This window comes from Gopherus flavomarginatus, chromosome 21 (assembly GCF_025201925.1).
Source record: "Gopherus flavomarginatus isolate rGopFla2 chromosome 21, rGopFla2.mat.asm, whole genome shotgun sequence".
In the NCBI taxonomy this organism is placed as follows: domain Eukaryota; kingdom Metazoa; phylum Chordata; order Testudines; family Testudinidae; genus Gopherus; species Gopherus flavomarginatus.
The window spans coordinates 7,252,697-7,266,516 of record NC_066637.1 but is presented as its reverse complement, the minus strand read 5'-3'; the positions used below and the strand labels follow the sequence as shown (position 1 = coordinate 7,266,516).

The 13,820-nt window shown below is 45.6% G+C and overlaps 1 protein-coding gene across 1 annotated transcript; it reads right to left on the bottom strand.

Annotated features, from left to right (window-relative positions):
• Positions 1–5,336: 5,336 nt before the first annotated feature.
• Positions 5,337–13,560, bottom strand: LOC127038690 (uncharacterized). Its single transcript, XM_050931480.1, has 5 exons — positions 13,425–13,560; positions 10,968–11,101; positions 9,014–9,887; positions 6,685–6,858; positions 5,337–5,502 (listed from the first exon to the last, which is right to left on the bottom strand). Exons 1-5 carry the CDS (start codon positions 13,469–13,471, stop codon positions 5,337–5,339), a joined length of 1,395 nt encoding a protein of 464 aa, XP_050787437.1. The 5' UTR covers positions 13,472–13,560.
• Positions 13,561–13,820: the final 260 nt, after the last annotated feature.

The following is a 13,820-nucleotide window of genomic DNA, read 5'->3' as shown; positions in this document are numbered from 1 at the left end:
TTCTGTCAATGTCTCAAGGATGGGAGATAAAGCAACTTACTCGTATTTTTTTTCCCCATCGTCCTGTGTAATGTCTTTGGATATATGTTAACTTCTGTGCTGCACCCTGTATACAGTTCATGTGTAGATTTCAAAGAAAAAGGCAAAGCGGAATGAGTCAGTATTCCATTGGCTGGAATGATGCCTCAGATCTAAACAGAAATGAAAATGGTTTTAAAAGGCGCAAGAAAGTAAATGTCCTTTCGATCACAAAAAATGGGCTTGAGCATATAGGGTTGGGACTGCAGTGCCCATGAACCCCAAACATTCAGCCATGCTGGGTTGAAAGTGGTTGAAACTCAAATGCTTGGGAACTCAATCCTTAGGGAATGAGCCAAGCTTATGACAAGGCTAGAGAAGAGCTTCTGCTACAAGCAGGTTAGTCCATAATTCTCCACTTTGGGGTCCTTCCATCTTTCTCTGAAGCACCTGGTACTGCACCAGCTAGGACAACTGGTGGAATCTGCTACAAGACTGCCTATGTTCTTGTGCAAGGCAACCCACCCCAGCCTCCTCTTGTTGAGGCCTCCTGGGTCTTCAGAACATTGCTTGCCAGTCAAGTGCTGCTCTACCTGGAAAGGGAGTGAAACCTTCCAGTTTAGTTCACTTGTTATCAAAACACATGAACGGCCATACTGGGTCAGCCAAAAGGTCCATCTAGCCCAGTATCCTGTCTTCTGACAGCAGCCAACCCGTGAGCCCCAGAGGGAATGAACAGACCAGCTAATCATCAAGTGATCCATCTCGTCACTCATTCCCAGCTTCTGGCAAACAGAGGCTAGAGACACCATCCCTGCCCATCCTGGCCAATAGCCATTGATGGATCTACCCTCCCTGAATATATCTAGTTCTTTTTTGAACCGTGTTATAGTTTTGGCCTTCCCAACATCCTCTGGTAAAGACCTCCACAGGTTGACTGTGCATTGTGTGAAGAAATATTTCCTTTTGTTTGTTTTAAACTGCTGCCTATTAATTTCATTGGGTACCCCGTAGTTCTTGTGTTATGAGAAGGAGTAAATAACACCTCATTTACTTTCTCCAATCCAGTCATGATTTTATAGATCTCTATCATATTCCCCAGTGCCCCCTTAGTTGTCTCTTTTCCAAGCTGATGTCCCAGTCTACCCAGGGATATGCCCTTAGCAGTTCTCTGCAGGAAAAGCCAGCGTATTTGGCCCCAGCTCCAGAGTTTAACTTTGGTGTTTTTGTTTTCTTAACTCATAACAAACCCTGCTGCTCTGGGGTGAATTCTTCTTGCAGCTTTTCCTTACAACATCCCAGGCTCAAGCATACTTCAAAGGGAACTTGCGCTCTGGCTTACGGGTTTGAGTGATTGTCTCCAAGCAGCAGGGAGGTCCTGTTTGCTCAGAGTTACTGGTGCCCAGAGGGCTACTGAAGCAGGTACTCAGCTGGCATCAAGCAGCATTGCTCTATTAACTTCAGTGGAGCAACACTACTTTCTCCCATTTATTGGAAGAAGGTGTGGGCTAAGGGGCTGCGGGAGGGAGTGTTGGTTGTCATTGGTCAGAAGAAGAAAATAGTTCTGTGGGTATAAAAGCTGGTCCAGTTCCCACAGGCCAGAGGGAAGCATTCAGCCTGCCAGGAAAGTGCTCTGACAACAATGTGTGGGATGAAAGGCTCCCAAGAACAATGGTGTTTGTTCCAGGCTCCTCTTTTCCCCTTTGTACTTTCTCCTGCAGCACTCAGTGTCCCTACCATAAGCAGCTGCTGAAGCCAATGCTTCTGCATGCTCCGATGGGGGAGCAGCTGGCTGTGCTACAGCCAAAGGGGGATGGATGGCTTCCTTCCAGCACTCTGCCATGAAGGACATTATTAAATCCAGCCTTTGGTACCTGTCCGTACGGTTCCTCTGAAGATATTAAACATTTGCAGATGCCCTAAAAATGAGAGTTCTGCCTAACTTACTGGCCTCCGCCTTAGGTGAGCTTTCTCTCCTTCACGACCCCCAAACTGCATGATTGGGGGGAGCATTGCCTTCAAATGGACATTTCCTCCGAGGGCCAATCCAATGCAAATGCAGCATCTGCACAGGAAAACTAGAAGAGAAAATCTATAACAGGTCATCTCCTAAAGCCTGGAAGGAGAGCCTCAGGTTCAGCCAAAGATGTGAGAAGAGAACTTCTTTATTTCAACATACGTTGCAACAGCATTTTCTCTAGTAGTAAATAAGGTACACTATTGGACTCTGCATGTAAACTTAGAACAACCCACAACCACTTGCCTGAAAAAGGCCTACCCTTCCCTCTTCTGATGTCACAGGTTTTATGTACAAAGCAGACAGGACCCTACTTGAACTTTTTCTTTCAAGCCATGCATTCAGTTTCCAGTGTTGGTAGGAAGAAAATTCTGGCTTTGAGTTCTGGCTTGGACTTGGAACAGACAGGACAAAATTCTGTGTTGAGTGAATGCATCTACTGGAGATGCATAGGTGTAAAGCCAGTGCAGATGATGGGTCACTATTGCTGGTCATTTGTGACCATAACCGCACGTTAGGTGGTTTAGTGCAATGCATAAATGTTGCATATATTGTTCTCTTTTCCAAAGAATGGTATGTTGATTGGGATTGCAAAGGTGTCAAAAAGACTTAAGCACCCATATTCCATGGAAATTCAATGGGGTGGAATACCGTAGTCCCATACAGTCTTTTAAAAATCCCAGTAGTTGTCACTTGGGCTGTTTGCTGCCTCATTTCATTCATCTTTCAAGAATCAGCAAAATCCAGACCCTTGGAATACTGGCTATTCATGAGGTAGAATCTGCAATATTTTATTAATCATCCACATTTCTCATTTACACAGATTTTCTACAAAACAGTCATCCCACGAGAAAACAATGATCACTTTAAAGGGAAGAACAGGCTTACGAGCTAGCGAGATGAGAGAGAACCACTTCCAAACAAAGATGCAATGAGCCACATTTTCAAACACAGATGCCTAAAGTTAAGCTCCGAAATCCCTATTTAGGCATCTAGAGGGGTTAGAAAAAGTTGGCCAATGTGTACTATGGAGAATACGCTAACAATGATCATTTTCTCGTGCTACCAAAACACATAGGGTGAAATCCTGGCTTCACTGAAGCCACAGGAGTTTTGCCACTCACTTCATTGGGGTCCAAGATTTCACCCATCTTGAAGTCAGAAAATCTTATATATGTACAGTATGAATCCCTAGAGCTTAAATTCCAAGCGACAAATCCATCACCTAACCACGTGGCAATAAAACCTAGGCCCTATATAGTCCTCTTTATGCACAGATCTCAAAGCACTTTACAAAGGAGGGTAAGAATGATTACCCACATTGAACCCCTGTTTCCTTATTTGTCAAGACAGGCACAATGACATACCCCTGTTCACACAGCCAGTCGGTGGCAGACCTGGGAAAAGAAACTAACTCTCTTGATGTCTAGTCCTGCGTTCTAGCCACGGGACTATGCAGCCTACCAGGTAAAGATGTTTGCTTTCTAGAGTGGTTGTTACAGGCTCTGAGAGGCTAGGGGGCGTGGCCCAGTGTTTATGTTTTGTGTTTTGAGGGAAGGAGGGATTTAGTGGAGGAGGGGGAGAGGTTAATGAAACCTAAGACAATTGTTTGGAGTTTTAGTTCAGTTAAGGTTTTATTTTTTAAACTCCAGCCTCCCAGGGATATTTACCAACCAAGCACAGCAGCTGTTGTGCTAATGCATGAGAAGCAGAAAGTGAAACTGACAGGGATAGCTTCATGCCCCAACAGAAATCCCAAATTAAACCAGGATAAACAGTGAAAAGTAAATTTAATTGGAAACATTTCCATTTATCTAGGGCTATTATTGGGAAAAGGGATGTGATCTGTCACCTAACATGGTATCTTTCTGTACTGTACAGGGCAGATCATGCAGTTGTAAATGAACAGGAATGGATTTTAACAAAATAACAGTATTCTCAATAGTTCTGTCACTTTCCCAGTGTTCCACTGACAGGTTAAAACAGTTGCTTCCCCAGGAGAGGTAAACAATAGCTATTATTGATATCTCCAGTAGAGGATTAGCCAATTTGTTTATGTCAGACCAAAATGAGTGAGGACATTTTTGATGTTCTTTATTCGAGTCCTTCTGCACTTATGAAACTAATCCCTATTCCCAGCTCCCCTCTGTAATAGTTCAGAATATTTTGCCTTCAGTGTAGTAAATAGATTATCTGTGCTGGATAGCTGAAGTGCTCCAAACCAAGCCCTACTAAAGCCCCCCTGTGATTGCTAGCAATGATCACTGGTAACAGAGTTTTATTAAAACAATCAATATATTCTGAGGCCTCTACTGGAAAATTTAAAATGTGAATTAGAAATTTGTTGAAGTAGAATTCATTATATTGTTTAGGGAACAGAGATGGATCGTCCCTGGGCTGTTTGCTTGTCAACTGTGGAAATAATGGACACTGCAGGCTAACATCTTCAAAACAAATCAACCTGCTATTGTTTTGGCTTCCAGAACAGTCTGCATTGCACCTTGGGATGATGCAGCACAGAACATCTGTTAGTAGCTGCAGGAACGTGTGCAGCTTTTGTTTGCAGCTGAACCTAGGCAGCTTGCTGCTTTTAGAATGCTCTACTTGCCAGCAGCTAACTACAGAAGGGATTAAAGAAAAAATGAAGGAAACTGCAAAAAAGAGCAAGGAGTCACTCAAACTGCACTTTGAAGGAAGCAAGTGCTGAAAAGAAAGGACACCATAAGTGGAAAGGCTGAACAAATGCCATGATGCTATTTATCCATGTGTCCAACCCCATCAATGCCGTATTCTGAGTTTTTCATCATCTCAAGCTGCAGGATCTGACAAATAGGGCTTTAGGGCTGTTTCTGAGGTCCTCATTATAATCATTCCATAGATTTGTTCCCTTAACTTTCCCCTTGCCTCAATCCTTTCCCCTCCACTTCAGTAAAAGGCTCTTTTATACTGCAAGTAAGTTGATTAGGGATAGCTCCTCACAGGGTAAAATTCCCCCCGTGCGGAAGGCCAGCATGTAGATTTTCTGCTGGCTCTTGGCACAGAGGTGAATAATAGCAGTAGTGATTTGGCTTATTATCGTAAATAATAACTGACTAACTTCAGCACTGAAGGCAGTGAAGATGCACTGGAGTGGAACTGGCCCATAGGCTAGTGGGTGTAAAGAATTCCCCTCTCCACCATCTTGTTTCCTCTTCATTAAGCACAGCACAAGGGCCTCCCAGAATTCACAGGCTGGCGTCTCTGATTGCACCTCCTACCAGCACAGATTAGTTAGAGCTCTTCCCAGGCTTTTTTGTTATTACTAGAGAGAGTGCAGGTGAGCAGGTTTCAAATGCTGTTGGAATTCCTTGGACATGGATGCCAGTTCCTGCCTATAGTTATAGACAGACTGCAAGTCCTGGCTGTTCCTCAGCAACTCATTATTCTTGTGGGCTTCATAATGAAACTGGGAGTTTTTCATCTCATACCTAGAAAAGAAAAGCAGCAGTACTGGACAGGCTCTGAGAAGGGAACAATCATAAAAGCCACAGGGGGCAGGCACCACATAAATGGTTCTTTCCCAAATGTGCCTTCTCCTCTGGACTCATCCTTCTATCCCCAAATCTTCCAAGCTCTGATCTCAGCTGAGCCAGTGTGGAAGTCATGAAAAAGTAGCATTACCTTTGTATTTGTGACTCTCCACCCAACATACAAACCTTTCTCATACCTAACCCCAAATATCTGTGTGCAGAGAATCTTGCCTCTCCAGCGCCCTACCTTTCTCTCCTGGATGCCCTAAGACTTCCTGATGTGATGCATAAGGTACTCTGTGGCAACATCCCAGCTGGTGATCAGACAGAGCCGTACGTGACAGTGGGTTAAAGGAAGTTCATTACATCTACAGGCAGCCTTAATGTGCTACAACCCTGCCTTGAGTGGGGCCCAATTTAGAAGGATGTTCTAGAACCCTCATGAAAGACAGGACACAAGTCGTTAACTGACATGCAGGACCAAGTGACCCTCACTCTAGGAAACTCTTTAAAAGGCTCAATAATAAAATACCTTCCACTATCTATGCAGGTACTTATAAGGCCCTCATGGCTGAGATACTGGAGTATCTTCCCTTATATTAATAACAATTCACTTTCTCCTGCTTTATAGACACCAAGACGGGACTTTACTCTTTAGCACACTGATTTCCTCCTCCCATGAGCCCCCTCACCCCCCGCTATTTCTCACGGAGCATAGAAGGAGATGGCTACTTCCATGACTGTTAGCATCATCAGTGCTTCAGATTCACAGGTTTGTTAGCTTGTGCTCCCTCTGCTGGTTGAAGAGCTGCTCCTATATTTTCAGAACCCAGCACCAATCTGCACCCACAAAATCTGTGTGCACGCACAGATCCATTTTGGCTCACAGTACTGGGCCCTGCAGAGGTCAAGGTTTAAAACCTTAGTCCTGAGGCAATTGGCTTGATTTTTGATGACAGAGTGAAGCATTTTGGATGCACTATAGTGAATTGCGAAGTTATTTCTCCACCAGGCTGTATATGTAGTAGCAGCCAAGGAGTTTTAAGCTGACCTGGGTCCAAGCACCCTTTCTCGTTTGGAGAAACCCAGCATGCAGCCTGGCCACTTGGGCTACCCACAAGCTTGAGGATTTTCACTTACCACTTTGGTTTTGGACCCCGAGTTCGCTCCAATTCTTGCTGCCTCTTTAGTTCTAATAACCATTCCTCCTCCACACGCAGACGCTCCAGCCTGAGACGAGCCAGCTCCTTCTGATACGGGGACATTTCTATCAGGGACCTCCCAACAGCACCTTCTGCAAGAGTCTGCAAAAACCTGATCGATCAACAAGAACAAGCCCTTGAATTTCTATAAAATCTCTTAGCTGGGGAATTCAAAGCATTTTACAAACTGTGGCCCAAAGTGACTAGTGAGTGTAGTTGCTACAATTTTTGAGTGCCCAAATGGATTTTCAAAGGGCAGGTGCTCAATATTTTCCAAAAATCTGGCCCCTTTAAGGTGGCTCAAGCTGGGCATCCAAAAATCACTGGACCGTTCCAGCTCCCCCTACTCCCAAACACGTGTGATTTTCCAGATACAGGGGCAGGGGACATCCGGCTGTTTATGGTGAAGGGGAGTTTGAGGAAGGGAGTGCTGGAAGACTGACATCCCTACTGGGACAGAGTTAAAGGTGTGTTGTGTTCCATGCTGTTTGTTCTAGCAGGGAGGTGTGTCTCTCACTGAAGAAGTAAAAAATGTTAGAAGCTTTAACTTTTCATTTCCAGGGTTTTGTGTAAGCCTGTTGTGTATAAAGCAAGCTTGACTCACACACACTGTAGGGTTTTTATGTACTATTGCAGCTCTAAAGTACAAGACATCATGAGAGAATGACTGCCATATAATGTAGGTAATCATCCATTAACTGCTTCTCTTAAAACAATAATTAGCACCTCCAGTGACATTGGTGACACTAAGGCTGACACGCAAGGCCCACAGGCTGATGTCTGGAAGATGTCAGCTTAGCCATACTAGGCCACAGGCTTAAAAAATGCTTGACAGGTAAGTGACCAAAGAATGACCCTATGCTACAAGATTATGGGAAAAGATGTACCAATGGGTGGTATTGTGAAAAATTAACCTTAAGAGTAATTTTTTAATACAAGATACCCAGTAGTCACATTGTTCTAACACAGGCCCTAACTACAGGGTGCACTATGTGCATCAGTGCTAATGGGAATAAAAGGAAATACAAACAACCTATGAAAAATGGGGGACCCCAATATTCTTGAGGCACACAATACAAATAAGAAAAAAGAGGGTGGACACCTTCATTCACATGCACAGAGTGTAGGTGCAGTGAGAATCAGAGGGCTCCCAGACTGGGTAAAATGAGTTCCCTACAGGAAAACTGCATCAGAAACCATCCCTCTACTGATGATCAATTGGCAAGACATTCATCAGACCCTAAGAATATCATTAAGAATGTGAGTATGACTGTGTTTCTAACTTGTGCATAGGTCTTTATAGATTTTTTATATACAAGGGTAATGATAACTAACTGTAACTTTAATAAAGCTTGTAAAACAGACTAGCCCTTGTACTTGGGAATGTCTGTGTGGTCCCTATGTGTACCTAGAGGCTCTAAATCTGAAGCAAGTAGAAAAGGTGACTTTTGCTCTTTTGAGCTTGTAATTGTAACCACAAGAGCTGAACCCACAGTGGTGTAATACAACATTACTAAATTCAATTTAAATCATAGAATATCAGGATTGGAAGGGACCCTCAGGAGGTATCTAGTCCAACCCCCTGCTCAAAGCAGGACCAAGCCCCAGATTTTTGCCCCAGATCCCTAAATGGCCCCCTCAAGGATTAAACTCACAACCCTGGGTTTAGCAGGCCAATGTTCAAACCACTGAGCTATCCCTCCCCCCATGTGACAAATTGACTCCTGAAAGATCAATCATTACCCACCAATCCTGTGGGTAGCATAGACCTGCCCTGATACTTCTAAACATCACCAATTTAATCACTTCAGGAGTAACAAAACTCCTAATGGAGTCAAAACTAGCCCTAAACAGTAAGTAAGGCACTCAGAATGCACGCATTCTGTCAGACACAAATACTTTGCCCCAACCTCTCTACGGGCTACAGAGGTGATGCTACATTAAAAGCTACTGTAAAATTCTGACTTTGGGTTGGTTGGTTTGTTTTAAACTACACGCTCCTTGGACTGATCCAAAATCCATTTTAAATCAAATGGAAAGACTCCCAGCGGCTTTGGATCAAGCCCTAAAGTAACAAATTAAAAACCAAATTACAATGTAGCCTGGGAATATAATGTACTTTCTTGCATGTGTTACACTACTTGGACAAACCAGTGTGTAATGTGGTCCCAGGTTACATCTGATAGTTATCGAGTAACATGTTCTGGACTCGCACTGCCAGGAAGAACTCATGGAAAGCTTGAATCTCCGCACAAACCTTTTCTTACCGTTCATTAATCTCCTGAGCCGTTGGTGAGGATACAGCAGTGGAGGGCAGACTGTAAGGGCTCCAAGAATAGCTCAGTGGTCCCCTTATATTCATCCTCGCTGGAGTACAGGACCTAGCAGCCAGGGCTCCTGGTTTGTATATTCTGGATCGTGATTGTCTGGTTGAAGCTGTTTTCTTTCTGCTGTACCTAGACCTGCCAAAGTGTGGTGGAGGCTGGGCACAGGCATTTGCCTTAGCAGAATTTGGTCTCCAGATGGGTCTAGGTGACTGTGAGCGAGACCTTAGCCACCGGGTTCTTTTGGGAGCCGGAGAGAATGAACGGGATCGGTTGGTCCCAGAACGATCAAGGGAGAGGGACCTTTCAGGAGAGCGATCCTGCATTGGGATTTTAGGGGGCAACAATGACCTGACTCCAATCACATGAGGAGCACCAAGCTTCACTGGGAAAGACTCTGTATGTGCAAGATCCAGTGACGGCACATAGTTCTGACTTGCAATCTCACTCCCCAGGAGCCCTGGCACACGGTTGATGGGTGATGTGGAGAATGTCGGAAGGCCCAAGCTTGTTAGCGCTGGATACTCTCCCAGTGGTTTGACTAGATGTCTTGGGTTCAGAAACCACTCAGACTCTGCAGATGGCTTTGGTGAATCTCCGATGTCTGCCTCTCCATAGGTCCCATTAGGAACTCTTGGCCATGCAGAATTAAAGGTGCTCAAGTTGACTGTAGTGCTAGAGTCTATGGTATAATCTTGATGAGGGTCAAAACTCAGACTCGAGGCCAAGCTGTCCACCTGAACTTTAAGTTTCCGCAAACTTTCTTCTAAGTCGTCAATGCTGGGACTCTTCTCTATATATGGGGACAAGCTAGTTTCTAGGTGGGAAAAAATGCATTTATTTAGGAAACGTTATCAATTATACTTGTAGACTGCTCTACATTATCAGCATCTATTGTTAGCACAGTGCAGAAATAACTGATCATAGAGGTACTTCTCTCAAAGGATCTCAGTGCACTTTAAAAATTAAGCTTCACAGCCCTACAGGGATAGAAGAATGATTCTGTATGTTATAAGTATTATGGCACACAGCTCTATCCTTAAGGGGTGGATGTTATACAGTGTGTTGTAAATAAGCCAGTTAGGGATAAGTATTGGACATATGAGAACTGACCATAGAAAAATCTGGATGAGATGTAGTTATTTTGAGGAAAACTATCGGTAGTTTGGGATTATTCTCATTTTAAAGCACAATCTCTATCATAATAATAGTAGCAGACAATATGGCCCAATAATTTTACATCTCTTAAGGATTTGCATTCCAAAGGATCTCAAAGCACTTCATATGCTCTGGGACAAATCCTGCAAACACTAGCTACTGATTATAGCGTTTACTACTATGAGTGGTGCCACGATCTCCGTGGGAGTACTTATAGTAGCAAGCACTAGGTCCAGTAGTAAGCATTTGCAGGGTCAGGTCCTATACACATACAGCACCGATGAAATATAGACAAGTTTGAGTCTGCCCTAGAGAATCTAGGTTTGTCAGTTCTGATATTTAGACCACTATCCACACCCCTCCTTCCTGTAAAAAACCACCACCATTCTCCTAGATGCAAAATACAAAAAACATTAAGTGAGTTAACACTTAATGCAATTTTTAAATCCTTTGGTAAAATATATTTGCTCTCATTTTGGATTTAAAAGATCTATATTTTGTATGTTTATGATAAAAATCCTTTGAACATGAGTCTGCTATAGTTAAATAAAGAGGTCCTTATCCTGATCTCATTCACAATGGTTGGCTCCATTAGCTTCAAAGCACTTATTCCTGATTTACACTAACTTAAAACCTGAATAGAGTCCAGAGACTTTTCCAAATGATAAGATCTATTACATAAAAAGAAAGCATCCGCTGTCAAAGCGGTGACTTTATCATGATTTATATTATATCCTACCAGTTTGTTTTTTAAATAATGAAGTTCCTTCCCAGTTGCTGTGCAGTGTCTGGCTCTTTTCCGGTCCTTTGAGACTCAGATGGTGAGTAGTAGTAGTTTTCTGGGTGCTGCTCAGGAATTTGTTTGGCTTCTCTCTTTAAAGAAAAAACAAAACATTTCAGTGTTGAGTGTTTTTATTAAATTTAATAACAGGTTGTGTAGGTGTTTGTGTTACTCTTGAAACTGGTGAGAAGTGTCCACTGTAGTCTAAATATGCATAGTAGTCTATATTCAGATGTGAACTACGTTTAACACAGGCTCTGGCAGTGGCAGGCTCCAGTGGTATCTCAGCTGTGAAATAGGTGGTTATTGTGGAAATCAAAAGACAGAAACAGACTTGAATTGCTTCCTCTCACTTATACCAATGTAAATTACTTGGAACTTCATTTAAGTCAATGGAGTTGAAACGGTGAAAAGCTGGTTATCTGAGAGAAGACTCCAGATCACTCTGAACATAGAATGTTTATTTTCCTTCATTGTCTTAGCGTCTATACTCTGTAAATACTTTCACTCATTCCAAAGGATGCTAGTGTTGATCTGTGCCATTCAATTATCATTTCTGCTGTTTTATCCAGGATACACTTTAAAAAGTGTTGTTACAGTGCACATAAATAGGAATAGCACCTCTAGTGATAAAAGCTAAAATAAATATTATGAAGACTTTCAAGCTTACAGGTATGAGCTTATCAGCAGGTGCTGTGTTAGGGATTTTTTCATTCCTCTGAAACGTTCCCTTTGGTCACTTAACTGTCTTTTCCAGTGCTGCAGGAATTGGCACATGGGCGTTAACACACCATTGGTCTATCGGGCTGGATTGGAAACACTAGAAGGAACCCTGCTCGTTCTTAAACTATCTTTCTCTTTAGCTTATTTTTGTTGTCATAAATGAACAGAAATTCTGCAGAACTATTTATTTCTTTTTACAAGATATTGTCTATTTCACAGTGAATTTATTTTATGTTCTCTGCTGTCTCTTGCCAGGAAGCGATGCTGCTTACCTGTTGCTGGAAACAATCACTGCTGGTCAATTTTCACTAATTCCTCAAAAGTGTGAATATGGTAAAGTTAATCCTCCCATTTCTACAGCATAATGTGTGTAAGCCTCAAAACCGAGGGTGGGAAACCCAGACTTCTAGAGTCAATGCCTGCCATGCCACTGAGCTGCTGTGTGATCTTGGCCAAATCACCTTTCCTCTCTGCACTAGCTTCATCATCTGTACCTAGGACTTGTACTTTCCTACCTCATGGTGATGGGTGTGAGCTGGGCACCGTGCCTGGAAGGAGCTAGAGAAGGGCAAAGTATTATAATAAAGCAGGAACGCCCTGGGGCTCATATCATGCGCATTTTAATTGGTAGTTCATATCCCCACCCCTCTGGGGGTCATTCCATGGCGGCCAATACCCCCTGCCTCCTGGAAGCGCTCCCCTAAGTTCACACCCCCTTCCTTTGGGAGGTCCATATCTCACACACACCCGGGGGTGGGTAACACCTAGGCAGGGACACTCCCCTGGGTTCCTCCCCCCTCCCTCAGGGGATCACCCCTCGGGGGTTCCTACCTGCTCCTGCGGGATGGGTTACACTTCCCCTCGGGGTCCTCCTGCCCCGCAGGGGTCACATCCCTGGGGTTCCTCGCCCCTCCCTCAGGGGATCACCCCTGGGGGGTTCCTACCTGCTCCTGCGGGATGGGTTACCCTTCCCCCCGGGGTCCTCCTGCCCCGCAGGGGTCACATCCCTGGGGTTCCTCGCCCCTCCCTCAGGGGATCACCCCTCGGGGGGTTCCTACCTGCTCCTGCGGGATGGGTTACCCTTCCCCCCGGGGTCCTCCTGCCCCGCAGGGGTCACATCCCTGGGGTTCCTCGCCCCTCCCTCAGGGGATCACCCCTGGGGGGTTCCTACCTGCTCCTGCGGGATGGGTTACACTTCCCCTCGGGGTCCTCCTGCCCCGCAGGGGTCACATCCCTGGGGTTCCTCGCCCCTCCCTCAGGGGATCACCCCTGGGGGGTTCCTACCTGCTCCTGCGGGATGGGTTACCCTTCCCCCCGGGGTCCTCCTGCCCCGCAGGGGTCACATCCCTGGGGTTCCTCGCCCCTCCCTCAGGGGATCACCCCTGGGGGGTTCCTACCTGCTCCTGCGGGATGGGTTACCCTTCCCCCCGGGGTCCTCCTGCCCCGCAGGGGTCACATCCCTGGGGTTCCTCGCCCCTCCCTCAGGGGATCACCCCTGGGGGGTTCCTACCTGCTCCTGCGGGATGGGTTACCCTTCCCCCCGGGGTCCTCCTTCCCCCTGCCCCGCAGGGGTCACATCCCTGGGGTTCCTCGCCCCTCCCTCAGGGGGATCACGCCCTGGTGCTTCCTACCGCCCTTCCCCCATGGGGGAGTCACCCCACCCTGCCGGCCCTCTCGCCCCCGGGCCCGTACCTGATCCGGGCGCCGCGGCCCCGCACGCCCAGCGCTTGCTCCGCCATGTCCGGAACCGGCGGCTTCCCCTCCTTAGCGACGCCCGCAACACTCGCGTTGCTAGGCGGAAGCACCGCCCTGTTTCCTTTCCGTTTGTCCCTTCTCACCTCCCATCCTGACCTCGAAGTCCCGCCCCCTCAGAGGTCTCGAGAACCAATCGGATTACAATTCCGAGCCGGCTCCAAGCGTCACCCTCCAGAATCGAACCAATCGAAAGTAGGGAAAGGGATCACGTGACCGAGGGCGAGCCTCTCTGCTGTTCGTGTTGAAGTCATTCCCAGCGTTACCAATCAGAACTCCCGAGAAGTTTCACGTGCCGGTGATGCTCGCTAGTCTGCTCCAATGGACGCAGGGAAG